Genomic DNA, 13,803 nt, shown 5'->3' with positions numbered 1-13,803 from the left:
AAATAATGTCTTACATTATAAGAAGTTTTTTCTCCCTTTCATTTAGTAAGGCGTGAAATAAAAGATAAGGTTTTTATTTGATGTTTAAAGAATGCCCAGAACTTGACAGGAGAATTTTTTTAAAAGCATGTTTAAAATACTTCTAAGAGGTGCAGAAACGTTTGACATTACATTTTTATCTATGATTTTGTATATTTTAAATCAAGTTTTTTAAGTTGTGGAAAAGCTGAGTGACCCTTCCCAACTTTTTGCTAGTTCTGTAAGCCACATGCAATCCTTTCCCTGAGTTTTTTTTCTTTTTCCCATCCCTCAGTATAATTATGGACATGAACAGAAGTGCTCATGAAATGTTTTCTTAGGGTTAGTAGATCACACTATGGCATAGAATGTCAGTACAATCCATGGCAGGGGTAGGGGGTACTGCTGGATTTCAGGTGAGAATAACTGAGAAAGGCTGAGTTCATGAGGGCAACTTCTGCAGGCTGCTGCCACTGTCACTGCAGTTAGGTTTGCTTTCTTTTGGCATTGAGGAATTAGGATCCTGAGAGACTGACCTAGCTAGTTAGTAGGTTTGTTAGTTTGGGGAGGAAAAGGATTTGCACACAGAACCGAGCAGATGATTTCCTCAGTGGTGTAGTGAAGCACTAAACCTTGTAATGCATTTCTGTCCTGATGAGTAATTAAGATGTTTTATTTTCACATGTCCTTGTGATGTGTTAGTAGAGTCTAGCTGTCACAAAACACTTGGAAAATTAGCGAGGTTAAACTGTAATTATGAAGTCATACATGGTCTCAATGCTGGTGTTGGAGAAACAGAAACTGAGCCTTCAGGCAGGGTGTAAGCCGTGACACATGGGCAGTGTGCTGCTCAGCAACACAGGAAGGGAATGCCTGCAGTGTTTAGGATGACACATGGGAGGGATTTTTTGAGAACTCTTTTTCAAGATTACACCTCCAGTCATCCAGTTGATTTTTGGCAAAAAAAAGAACTTGTGGGAAACAGCAACAAACTAAGTAGAGAATGAATATTTTGTTTTGTTAAAGAGTTTGGTTGATTTCAGTGATGAAGAGTCTTCAACTTGTGTTTTTTCACCTGAGTATATAATATTTCTTATAATAAGAGCAGTAGGTCATTAAGGTCTTTAGGAAGAAGTTAATAAATAGGAATTAACTGCCCTTTGGTCCCTTCTCAGTAAACAATGCTTATTCTTACATTAGAATGCCAGTGCTGTGGTCATTATAGTACAACAGCATGAGCAAGGCAATAATTGTAGGGAGATGTGATTTCTGTGATGGATTGGTTGAATAAAAAGATACTACCTACTTGCAGATCTTTTTGCATTTGTGCTTTTATGATGTTTGTGCTCATGCTAAATGAGATTTGCAGATTCTCTGGTAGGTAAAATGTTGGCCATCAGCTCACAACTAATTGTCCCAGAGGGTCTTGGATAAACTCCCTTTTATTACTTTACAACCTCTTTGGTTATATGTTCATAGCTGTTGAGCTCAGTCTCAGTTTTACTTCTTTTGTGCCCTACTGTGCTCCACTGGTGGTGATGCCAGGGAACAGTGTGTCTGTGACCCTGAGAAACCCATCAAACCCCATTCTGTCCCACTGTGATGACACCTCACTCTCAAAAGCCTTGCTAGCAGCGAAAAGCAAGGCACTGGAGCATGGACTGACAGGTGACCTCCCAATGCATCAGAAAACATCAAAAGTTAGAAATACAAGTGTGTTTCCTCCTGTGGGGAGTGAAATGAGTTTTTTTGCATCTTCTTAGGGGTCGTGAAATCTGACTGTTAGCAACAGAGCTGTAATCCTGACTTCTTTGTCTTATCTCCTTCACTGTGGTTTAAAATCATACCAGTAACATTGGAGTAGAGTTACTCAGACCTACTGTAGTTGCTGCAAGTGACCTTTGCCCCCAGCAAATACGTTGCATATTCATGTCATTTCTGTTTCCCATTGTGTGACTTTACTGTTGTTTGTGAATTTATCTTTCCTAATTTACTCCTTGTCTCTTTATACATTGTGTGTTTCTGAGAGGAAGCTCTTACTTTGACTTGTTCCCAGGTGGTGAACTGCCCTTCCCTTTGATGTCTAATAATATCTGTCTAATAATACCTTTCTCTCATTATTGTAAAAACAAACTTAAAAAAATAAATTTGTAATCTTCTGTTGTTAGGAAGTTGAATGAGTTGTTTGCGGCCTGAGTTTATTTTTGAATCTCATAAAGTGGTGTTTTATAAATAATAAGTTTTACCTCAGTGGTCACAAACTAGTTAGAGCTCCTACCCTTGCTTACTAGAGTACTCCTTGCTTTTTGCTGGCAGTAGTGACTTACACTCTGGATAGACCATTTCCTGCCAGTTTTCATCTACTCTTATTTTCTCCACGTATTTACTGCATTCAGGTTGTGGCTCCTATACACAGATCCAGTTGACTACTTAGTATGCTGCAAGGGTGTGATGCTTCTGCAATGTGATACAGAAGGATGCAAAGTGAAAAGGAAAACATCTCTGTGCGAGTTGATCTATGCAGGAGATACCTGTGATTAAGCTCCCTACCCACTGGATGTCACTATTGTTCCACAGAAATTTATCTACAGAATATTTATCTAGCATTGAGTGGCTGACAGCAAAGACCATTTGCTTGCAGCAAACTAAAAATTTCTAATTGTGTTTGCAGGAATATTGTACATTTATGTTCATCTTGCAATTGAATTTTATATCGAGGTTCACCATTTCATAGCAATAAGAGAGCATTGCCAAGCCTTCAGCTGTGATGAGTGTGGAAGTGCAGATAGTGAGTCATGAAAACCAGCCAGCAGAGAAGCTTGCAGTCATTATACTCAAGCCACTTGTTCTCATTATTATTCTCTTACTCTGAAGTTGCTGGAGGTAATCTCAACACAGTGAATGAACATTACCAGTCTCCTCAAATTTGCTTAGTACATTAGTTATTTTCTTTTTCCAAAAATGTGCATTCTGTGTGGTTTATTACTCTGAAATGGCACTTGAATATTCCAAGAGCTAGGTCTCTGAGAAGCCAAGTATTCCACTGGCTATGGAGGAGTTCTTGGGGTGTGATCAAACAAATTATCTCGAATCTGTCATGTCTATTTGCCATGATCTCCCTTCTCAACATCCTTTGTAAACAATTAATGTTAAGACATTGTTGAAAGGTGTTTCTGCAGTGTCTCACAGAGAAAGTCCTGATTTCCCTTAAAATTTTTGGGATGCTACACTAAAATGAAGCAGTCTGGTGATTTCACCTAACATTTGTCTCAACAGGGTTTAAATGAACACAGACTGCAAAACCAGTGAAAATGACAATGGGCATGGGAGAATCCTGCTCTTCTTCTGTGGCTTGAAAAGCACTTGTGTTCCACTGGTAGCCCCAGAACACTCAGGAAAAGGAATAGTAAATTATTAAAAATTCCAAAAGCTCACACCAAAACAAACCCCAAGCATCTTCAAAACCCATTGTTGCTCTCCTAAAATTGGAATATGTAGGTGGTATCAGCTCCTTTAAGGGAGAGCCAGGTCATGGGAGGCATCCAGTCACATCTCCTTCCTCAACTTAGTGCCTAAAATGCTCATGTGAAGGCTCATAGGTTTGCAAGAGGCATCATAGTGGCTGTGGCTCTTTGACATCCTCTGAGGTTCCTTGGCATCACCCCAGCAAGGTTTGAAAAGTTTTGTGAGAGACTGGCACCAAAATATGCAAAACCCAAGACCAAGTGGGATCAGGATTTTAGATGCTGGAGAGAAGCAAAGGAGAAATTTCTTTGCTGGAACTTTTGAGGCTTCAGAACTTCATTTGTATTCAGGAGAGGGGCAGCCTTTCACAGGGACTAGAAGTTGCTCAGCTAAGACCAAGTCATTCCTACAAGATTATTAGAATTTGTGACTCTGGTGGCCTTGCCACCCTAAACAAGTCACCTCTAGAATGTTTCATTTGGCAGTGGTGAGGCACAGTTTAGTTTAGCTCACGTGGGTTTTGCCCAGATGAAAGCATGGGGTTTATAAGGTGTTTTAAGGTGCTGTGGAGCTGGTTTAAAACGTTTTCAAAGCCATAGGTACTAGTGGGATGTGACACCTTGGCTCACAGGCCTAAGGCTGTGCAGTAAGGTTCAGAGAGTTACACTGGGCATGTCTTTTCCAGTCAGCTGGTGGCTTCATTGTCAATGATGATGGCAACAGTGACACATTTACCTGTGTGTGGGATGTGTTTGGGAATACCTGCAGCTGTAGTTTTCCAGGCAATGAATGAACTAGTTGATCTGAGCATATCTGTGCATGAATAAAGACATGCTGGATTTTTATTTTATTTTTGTTATCCATCCATGATTAATGGCAGATTGGCTTTATTTTCTTTTCATGCCTGTAACTGAATGTTTTTCAAAGCGAGCTAGTGATGATTTTACAGGTATTGCTTTCTGAAGGAGGCTATGGGTTCATTCTTTCTGAGTATTGTTATGTTTAGAACAATTAAAGGAACATAAAAGGAAGCATATAAAGCCCAACTCAGTTAGTAACAACTCATTCACAATCACAGTTCATTAAGAAGTTTTAGATGTATTGAATATGTTTGAATAACAAAAATTCTAAAGTGATAGTATGAAATTATCTTCTGATTTCAGTTAGCACTCCTGAAACTAAATATCACAGCTTTATTTTAATACATATTTATATATGTACACACATAGACACACAAACACATGTGGGTGTCTATGTGTGCATGTATATATGAACATCCATATGTTTTGGACCAAATGTCTTTTGTTTTGACTGTGCCTAATATTAGTCACCGCTGCAGAGATGAAAGCCTCTGGAAGTAGAGGGATGGTTCTTAACATGAAGTTTATAGCAAACTCTAATCCTTCATTACAGAGATAACCAAGACCTCCTGGTAGAAAACTGAATCCTATAGTAGTTAAGATAATTAAATGTGTATTGACTTTTTAATAGCAGCTTCCAAAGTACAGCTCAGGTATAACTGTGCTGTGCTGCTGAAGCGTCTCAGGCACTTGTATGGTTAATGGTGTGGGATCCCTGTGCTCAGGAAAATGGGATCTCTGGTGCAGGGCTCAATACAGTCTCAAGCTTCTACCCTCAGCTATTTCCTCACTACAGTCCTTGAAAATGAGAATGGTTTCATTACACAAAAAAAAAACCCCTCAAGTGTATTAGCTCTTTTAAAAGATGTTTCTAGATTTGTTTTCATTGTCTGGAGCATATTTCAAGGTGATTGGCTGTGATTGTGGTTTTTTTTTTCCAGCAACAATTCAGGAGAGCCTTCTGCTAAGGCTTTGCTTTTTCAAATCTGCTGCAGTGAAACTGCTTTGTAGAAACATTCCCTCCCAAGTGATTGAAGATGTGCAGTTTGCTAAGACAAATCAAGTTGCAAAATAGAGATAATTAAATTACTGACTTGCTTCTATAAAGGTGCTGCTGTATTATTTCATAGCCTCCCTTCCTGATAATCAAAATCAGAGGTATGATTTATTTGCAGATATGGGGGTTATTATATTCCTCTGCAATCACCAAAATACAGGATTTTAGGAGAAGGGAGGCAGGGAAGAGCTGGATTGCAAATCTGTTTTTTGCCCAGAACAACTGGTGTATGACTAGACATTAAAACTGAGTATCTGAAAATTCTGTAATGTCATTGGGATTATGAAAGAAAGAAAAATAATTTGTCACTGATTTATGTAAGGATTTTTGGGTGCACTCCTCTCAGATCACTGAGTAACCAGTTTTTTCTGAAAGCTCTTTGCAGCTGTAGTATGTCTAAAATGCACAGTGCTTAGCATTTTAAGTAATGAAGCTTTATTTAGTTATTAGAGGGACACTGTGCAAAACATAACACACAACCTTAGCAAGCCTAGCCCAGCAAATAAACAGGAATAGAAGAAAATGACAGATTTTAATGGTTTCCTCAGCTACATTAATGCCTTTAACTGTCTTGAAAAGAGAATTCCTAATGAGAGCTGAAACAAATGTGTGCAGGAAGTGGTCTTGCTTTTGCTGCTGCACATTTGAGTTCCTCTAATTGCATCAATAAGGAATTTCTGCTCCTCATCTAATGAATGCCTTTTGACTTCTTTCTGAAAGGCAACTGGATGTAGGGATAAACACTGGCACCTTTTGTATGAAGTCACATAAACAGGTTTCAATTGCTAGTTATCAGCCCTGGAAACACTGTGTTATAATGCAGTACAGGAAATCCCAATGTACCTTTTTATTTTTAATATTTTATTAAGCCTACATTTCCCTCTGCTTTGCTTCTGGTGTGATACTTCATGTACTAAGGGTGCTTTTTAGTCTCTCTTCTGTTGGTAGCAATCAGGCATTTTTTCAGAGCTGCTCCTGCACCATCTCTCTCCTCAGATAACTCAGAATTCATATGATGCCACAGTACGTGGGTCTTTACTTTGTTCTGGGTTCAAAAAGTGAGTTTTAGAGGAAGGACTGGACTTGGGGAGGCAGAGGGGGACACACATTGAGTTTGATTTTTTTTTTTTCATTATTATAATTTTTCTCCCTAAATAGAGGCACAGTTGGTGCAAGTGCAGTGGATTACTTATGAAAGAAGTTTTCTATTTAAAAACAAGAGAGACTTTAATGAAATCAGTAGAGGGTTTGTACAATAGGTATTGTATTAAACCAGAGCTCAGGCTTCACATTGATTGCGGTATTTAAATTTCAATGAGTTGATTATGTATGAGAGTAAAATGACCAGTATTATGAATGTACAAAAAAGAGACATGGAAGAGCTGTGCCAGAAAAGTGAGAAAAACGTTCCCTTTATAGTCCCTAGAGTTCAATAAAGCACCACTATTTCCCAGCTTTTAAAAGCTCTTTTATCACAATGGTTCATACCTCGCATTCCCTGGAGCCTGATTTGTTATACGTGCAGGGTCCTGTTCCATTCAGCAGCATCTCACTGGTTTCAGTGTTGGTGGGTTTGTAATCTACATAAAATTCCTGTGTGCTTGGAGTCATTTGCTTCAGCGACTGTCTTTTCTTTTTCCTGTGCCTTCGCATGAGAGAGCGCTGCTGCAGCTGCTTCATGCTGGCAGGGTAACGCTTCCATGACACATAGATCACCAGCAGGATCACCAGCACAGACAGGAAAAGAGCCACGCTGCCTGCTATGATTTTGTGGAAGGAGATGTGCTCCGTGTCGTGCTCGGGCTCGGAGCTCGATTCGGTGGCTCCGATGGTTGGGGGCAGAGGGGGCTTGCTGTCGTGTTTAGGCCTGGTGAGTTTTGGTTTAAACGTTGGCTTTGGGAGAGCTCGTGCTAGTTCAAACCTTTCCGTGGTACTCTTGCCACAGATGCTGTAGTTTTTCACTGCATCGATAACGTTCACCCCTTGCAGCTCTTTGGGGCTGGCGCAAATAATTGTATTTTCCCTCAGCCCTTTAAAACTTTTAAGCCAGTTTACCAGAGAGCAAATGTTTCTGCTGCATTCCCATATATTCCCAGCAAGGCTGATGTCATTGAGAGATATCCAAGAATCCAAGATTTCTTGACCAATAAATGTGAGCTTGTTTGAATCCAGGTTGAGGCGCTGTAAATTGGGCACACACTGAAAAACACTAGGTCCACTGAAAGCTTCTATTTCATTGCCAGATAAATCAAGTCTTTGTAATGAGCTCCAGGTCCAGGACATAGTTTGTCCTATCACACTGATTTTATTCCACTGTAAATAAAGGTTTTGAAGGCTGACTAGCCTTGGAAAAAGTGCCAGGTTGAGCTTAGAAAATTGATTGTGCTCCAGGTGAAGCTCTTTCAGTCTGATCATACCTGCAAAGACATTCCTTGCTAAACTTCGGATGCGATTATAACCCAGGTCCAACAGTTCAAGGTTCCTACAGTCTTGAAATATTCGAACAGGGATGGTTCTTAGGGAATTGGACCGCAAATGTAAACTCAGCAGCTTCCTTAAGCCCCTGAACTGTTCAGATCCCAGAGACTGCAGCTGATTGTACGACAGATCCAAATTCCGGAGATTTGTCACAGGTCTGAAGGTATTATTAAGAAAATAGGTGATTCTGTTGGAACTCAAGATCAACTCTTTTAGTCTGCGTATTCCACTGAAAGCATTTTCGTCAATATTGCTGATGTGGTTATGGTCTAAATAGAGCCAGGTGAGTTGATTAAGACCTTTAAATTGATTGTATTTTAGTTTTTGGAGGCTGTTATATCGAAGGGACAAACCTAAACAACCAGCAGATATACTTGAGGGAATCTCCTGCAATTTCTGAGATTCACAATATACCATTTTGCCTTCACACCTACAGCCCTTAGGGCATCCTCGTTCAGCAGAAGAAAGCATTGTCAGTAATACAGTAGGGGCTATTACCAGAGCTACAGCTGATCCGCTCAGTAGCCTAATTACATTGAAACCTGGAAATAAAAACAACTTAGAAAAGTTATCCCCCCACACATCAGTCATTTCTTTCAATCATGCTAAAATCTTTTACTTCAGCAATCATTTACAAAGCCTTAGCTTGACTCGACTCGACTACTTTTCACATTTTTTTTACTCAGCTTTTTTTTTTTTTTAAGAATACCTTGATATAAGTACTGAAAAACAGTTGGGTAAAAGGTGTAATCCCTAAGCCATTTAAGTATAGTAACAAATCACATCAAGGTAAGTCTATGGAGTAATTAAAGCACAGGCTAGACAGTAACTATGAACTATAAATTAAAAAGATAACAGGAAAAACATACCCATCCTTTGTGATGTTCAAAGGTCGTCCTTAGGTCTTTTGTTTTTTGCTTAGTGTGCCACAAGCATGGCAGCCCCTGTCAGCTGCACTGTAGTGAGTCAGGGCTCGCTGACACCCAGGAAGAAAAATTGGACCCCTTGGGAGATGGACCGATTTTGGAACATTATTCTTTGCCAGCCGTGCAGAACACTCCAAGAATAAATCAATCCCAACACAGCATTCGCAGAAAAACGTCAAATTTTTCCTAGGTAATAGGATCTTCATGGATATTACGGTTTTGCATCTTTCTAGTTAGGAACCCGGCTTTTAAAATGTTGCTTTATCGGAGAGCATGTTGGTCGGTGCCGCCCGCAGCGCTCAGCTCCGTGCGCTGCCTCCCCTGTATTCCATGGCCCGCGGCTCGCTGGCCGGCCGGGCGCGGCAGGTGCGGGGAGCCCGGCCCGGGACGCGGCAGGTGCGGGGAGCCCGGCCCGGGACGCGGCAGGTGCGGGGAGCCCGGCCCGGGACGCGGCAGGTGCGGGGAGCCCGGCCCGGGACGCGGCTCCGGCGCTGCCGCGCTCGCATGCCGAGAGCTCCGTCCGACTGTGGCGGGCTGGCGGCGGGCGCAGCCTTATGTAAAGCTGCCCCCAGCGGCAGCGGCACCGCGGGCATGTGCAGTGCCTGCCTTCCCTTGCAAATGAGCGAGCTCTCCCGGGAGAGCGGGCACCGCTCGCCGCCGCTGCGAGCTGCGCAGTGGGCACTGCCGTGTGCGCTGCCGACGGGTGCTGGACTACCCGGACCCTCTCTGCGTGCTCGGGAGAGCTGCTCTGCATCCCTGAGCTTAACAGCTCAGCGGCAGCTGCCGGCACTTCTGTCTCAAGGGCTGGTGTGACATTTGTAGGACATAGATACAAATTTTTGGTCCGAAGGATTTTTTTTTTTTTCTTACTGCATTAGACATGTGTTCGCATAACCTTGTTACAATCAGTTGCTATTTTTCAGTGAAGTATCAGACCCCTCGGTGTGTCTCTTATCACGTGCATTAGTGTGGACACTATATTTTACAAAATGAAAAATGTTTTGCAGCTGACATTTTGGCTACTTACTTTCTTCTTCTCTGTTAAAAGGCAGGGTGCCATGAGGTTAGAAGAGAGTACTGGCTCATTTATGTCCCAACTTGCTTTCACTTTGTTCCAGAACACTAACACTACAGGCTTCCAGAACCTTTACAACATAGCAACTAAGCAGCTTGGTGTATTACCTTAATGAGGTGAATTGTTTTTACTGTAACCTAGGACATGGACAGGATTTTATGTGAAGGTACAATATGCTGAGTTTTTTATATGTGTGACACTGGATAGTCCTCATATATCACCTAAAGAGCCACCTTGTCTTTCCTTTAGCCTTCCCTTCTTGCCTTTGTGCTGTAGGGAAAGAACACATCCTCTCATCTGGCCAGAGCAAGGCTAAGATGGTGTTACAGCAAATACACCACACTGGCAATCTTCCCTCACCAAGAAATGCATGATCACAGATGATGGTGGAGAAGTGGAAAATCCTGGCTCTTTCTCATGCAGGAATGGGCGGGAGGCTGAAGAGAAGTGTGCTGCTCCTGAAAAGAGGAGCGCAGAGTGCAGTCCTCAAATGCAACTAGACAGTGCTGAGAACCACTTTGCCTTTCTGGGGCAGAACCCTTGCCCTTGGAATAATGTGCTCTGACTTCTCCCTTATTACTCAGTGCTGTGAGAATAGAGTAACTTAAAATGAGGTGAAACCTAAAATTTTCCAGGCATTAAAATGCCACCTTTGCTAGTACTTAAGCTGTGAATGACTTCAGGTTTACAGTAATCCCACTAGTAATAACGCACAAAACCGGAGTCCCCCAATGAGTCACTCCTGGCGAACAGCTATGAACATCTTTCATGTCAGAAATACATTCCTGCATCAAGGCATATTCTGTGAAAATTCTGCCCTTTGGGTCAGATTGGTGGAGAGGGAAGGGGTTAATTGCTCCATTAATCTCTGTCAGCGTCACCATCTTCCACTCTCTGCTGCGGCTTGTTTGGGGCTCTGCAATCTGGTCTGTAGGGTCGAGGAGCCAGCGACAGACTGCAGAGTGCGCTGGGAACTGAGCTGTTTTGCTGACAGCAGTGTCACGTGCCAGCCTGGTGTCCTGGTGTAGGCTTTCCATCACTGCCTTGGGGTGTCTCTGTTCTTGATGGAGCAGGAAGAAGACAGTTCAGACCTTTGCTAAGTCAATTTGTCTCTAGGAACTGCTGCTCTTCCTCGGTTGACAGTAGATATCTGAGAGTAGGAAACTCTTTATTGAAATTACTCTTTTAGGTTTCTAAACTTAAATGGCCTCAATCCTCACCTGGTTCAAACATAGCATAGTAAAGCTTCCAATAAAATCCAAACCTTTCTCCTGAAGAATTGGTGCTACTTAGTGTACAGCTGGTACTCAGCCTTTTCCCCAAACTTTGCCTGTTCTCTGGCTTTTCTTTTTTATTTCTCTCCCTCCCCACCATGGTTATGGAGTTAACAAGTAACTTATTGGCCACCATGAGTCAGCAGAGCTTCAGCAGCTTTCCTAGGGTTTTAATAATTGCCAATATACTGGACTAATAGGAGGGAACAGCCACTCTTTTACCAAGAGTTATTTTCATTTTTCTGAAAGGGGTGAGACATCAAGAGATGAACAGAGAGAGCATCAAATCTATGTTAATGGATTGCCAAATTGAATTTTCTTTACTGAGATCCTTTTTGAATTATACAAGCAGGAAAAGTGCCAGAGTCTGATAAACAGTTTTTTAAAATTACATTTCTGTATCTTAATACGGCCGAATAGGTTCTTCTCCAATTGTGGAAATAGAGCTGCTTCCAGTGTGAAACATTTCTTACAAAATTTCAGACCAGATTGACCATGTAAACCGTGAAAAATAGAGAATTAAGTTAAAGCTGCATTTTACATAAGATACCTTTGCCTTGTATCAGCTACACCTTGTGTATCACTGCAACCCCACTGCGTAACCAACTCGAGGAACCAGAAAGCAAGACCTTGAGGCCCAAGTGGTTAGCTTCTCCCATGGATAAGATATGGATAGTTTCCATCAGAACTAATCCCATAACTTTTGAGTGCCCAAAATCCCAGAGTTTGCTGGTGCCTTGGTGTGAATTTAACTTGTACTCTGTGAGTTCCTGGGCATTCATTCTGCAGGACACTTGCTGTAGGCACAGGGTGTTGTAAGCTCACCTCTCTGTTATTGCTAGGCAGCCTCTAGTCACAAGCAGTTCCCAGTCACAAGCAGGAGGGAGAAGGTGCAAGTGACCAAAGTGACTTCACGCTGACTGAACATTAGTAATCAGGAACAAAGTTATTCCATCTGCCTATGAGAACAGTGTTTCAGCCAATTCTGCAAAGAAAAACCTCTTAAAAATGTTTTATTTGTTTGTGTAGTCTTGAACACAGTCTGTGTTTTGGGATTTCAGCCTTAGACATAAACTGAGATAGCACAGAACCTGAGATGCTTCTAAGTTTTGAGATTTATGACTCCATGATTACTCTGATTTTTTTTTTTTCCTGGGCTTTTCCTGAGGGGGAAATGGCACAGATCTGGAAATACATTGGCAAATATATTACTACGTATGCCTTAACATTCATCAGATGAAAAGAGATGTGTTGGGCAGAGCCTGTGATGAACACAGTTTTCTTCATCTCCATGACAGAGAAATTCAAAGTTGTTTGGAAATTGTGCACTATCCCAAGATAGCAATGGTCCAGATTTTTCTCTTGGTGCTAAACTTTCAGCAGGTTTTCCATCTGGATATTGTTCTAGATTGATTTCACTGCTATCTGATTTTGCAGTGATTTGCTTCAATTTAACTTTGATTTTTGTTTTGCTTATGTAGTTAAATTCTACTGTGTTTTCTTTTTTCATTCATTCCAGCTGAGTTCTTTTTACCTAGCTGCAACTTCCCTATGGAAAGGTTAGTATGAACTGCAGCCAAAATATGAAATGGTAAAACAAAAGGTGGCCTTCACTGTGAAAGCCTGTTCCTCTACAGAGGTGGTTTGGAATTGACACATTTCACAGAGAAAAGGGGAAACAGCAAATTACACATCTTTCAGGGTTATGAGAAGGCACCACTAATGGCTGGGTACATCTGTTGGCTAGGTACATTTGAAAAGGAGGGTGACAGAATTATCAGGCTGCAGTAGAACAGGAGTGATGCAGGGAAGGGATGTAAACTTCCCAGAGTGTAAGAAACCAGGTGCTAGTGGGATTCCATGCAAATCAATGAAAAGCCCTCCCCTTTTCTGTCATGTGGTTCACCTTAGCCTTCCTCAGGATATTCCATGCTTCTTCTTTAAAATCTGTTTAATGATGTTGTTACAGAAAAAAAAAAAGTAATTTAAAATATTTCTCTTACTCCCATGAGAAATACATTCAGGAATGCAGTCTGAGCTTTTTTAGACACACTGCATTATGTTCATAGTGCACAGACCTTGGAATCCAGACCAGAACAGAATACAGCATTTTTCTGCTCACAGACAGAGCTCCTGGGTCTGGGAGTGCCTTTATCTGTGAATCACACATCCCTTTGGGGAGCTGTAGTTAGCAAGTGCCGCACTGTGTTCTTTTTGGGTTTATGAAGTGACACTGTGTGTCATTCCCTTGACTTTATTTCCCTATAAAGAAGCCAGGAGTCAGCTGGGTTAGCAGTAGTAGCTTGCTCTAAATGGTACTGTAGTGTGCTATCACTGTATCGTTAAGAGAGATAAGTCTAATAAAATGTGTTTGCAATTTTTGAGCCGGTGATTAAATGAACCTGCTGTTCCATGAGGATCAGATTAGAGCTGGGGGCGTATAACTCCCAGTGTAAATATCAGAGTGTGGGAAGGCAGAGGGAAACTCAGGATGCAGCGTTTACTGAAGGCAGACATAAGGAAAGGGTAGTGTGGGAAAGCCAGGTTCAAGAAACATGCAGGCAAGGGAAATCAAGGCAACAGAAAATGATCTGAAGAAATAGGGAGAGAGGATTGAGAGTAGAGAGGATCTTATCCTAGAAGTTGATCT

At 41.6% G+C, this 13,803-nt stretch overlaps 2 protein-coding genes across 11 annotated transcripts in view; one reads left to right on the top strand and one right to left on the bottom strand.

Moving 5' to 3' along the window:
* The window catches only part of LRRTM3 (leucine rich repeat transmembrane neuronal 3), a 75,819-nt gene extending 66,486 nt beyond the window's left edge, over nucleotides 1-9,333 (bottom strand). The window contains exons 1-2 of one of the 3 annotated variants that reach the window (XM_085064265.1): nucleotides 8,748-9,333; nucleotides 6,889-8,420 (exon numbers count right to left, since the gene is read on the bottom strand). In XM_085064265.1, the coding sequence (XP_084920391.1) occupies nucleotides 6,889-8,420; nucleotides 8,748-8,751 (1,536 nt within the window). In that variant the 5' untranslated portion in view covers nucleotides 8,752-9,333. The other 2 variants (XM_085064266.1, XM_085064264.1) reach the window with 2 other exon arrangements.
* Nucleotides 1-13,803, top strand: part of CTNNA3 (catenin alpha 3) — a 411,474-nt gene that overhangs the window by 187,750 nt on the left and 209,921 nt on the right. The window lies entirely within an intron of this gene.

The sequence above is a fragment of the Lichenostomus cassidix genome, chromosome 6 (assembly GCF_008360975.1).
Source record: "Lichenostomus cassidix isolate B80296 chromosome 6, HeHo_3.0, whole genome shotgun sequence".
In the NCBI taxonomy this organism is placed as follows: domain Eukaryota; kingdom Metazoa; phylum Chordata; class Aves; order Passeriformes; family Meliphagidae; genus Lichenostomus; species Lichenostomus cassidix.
Note: the sequence above shows the minus strand (reverse complement) of the source record. Positions and strands in the feature narration are given on the sequence as shown.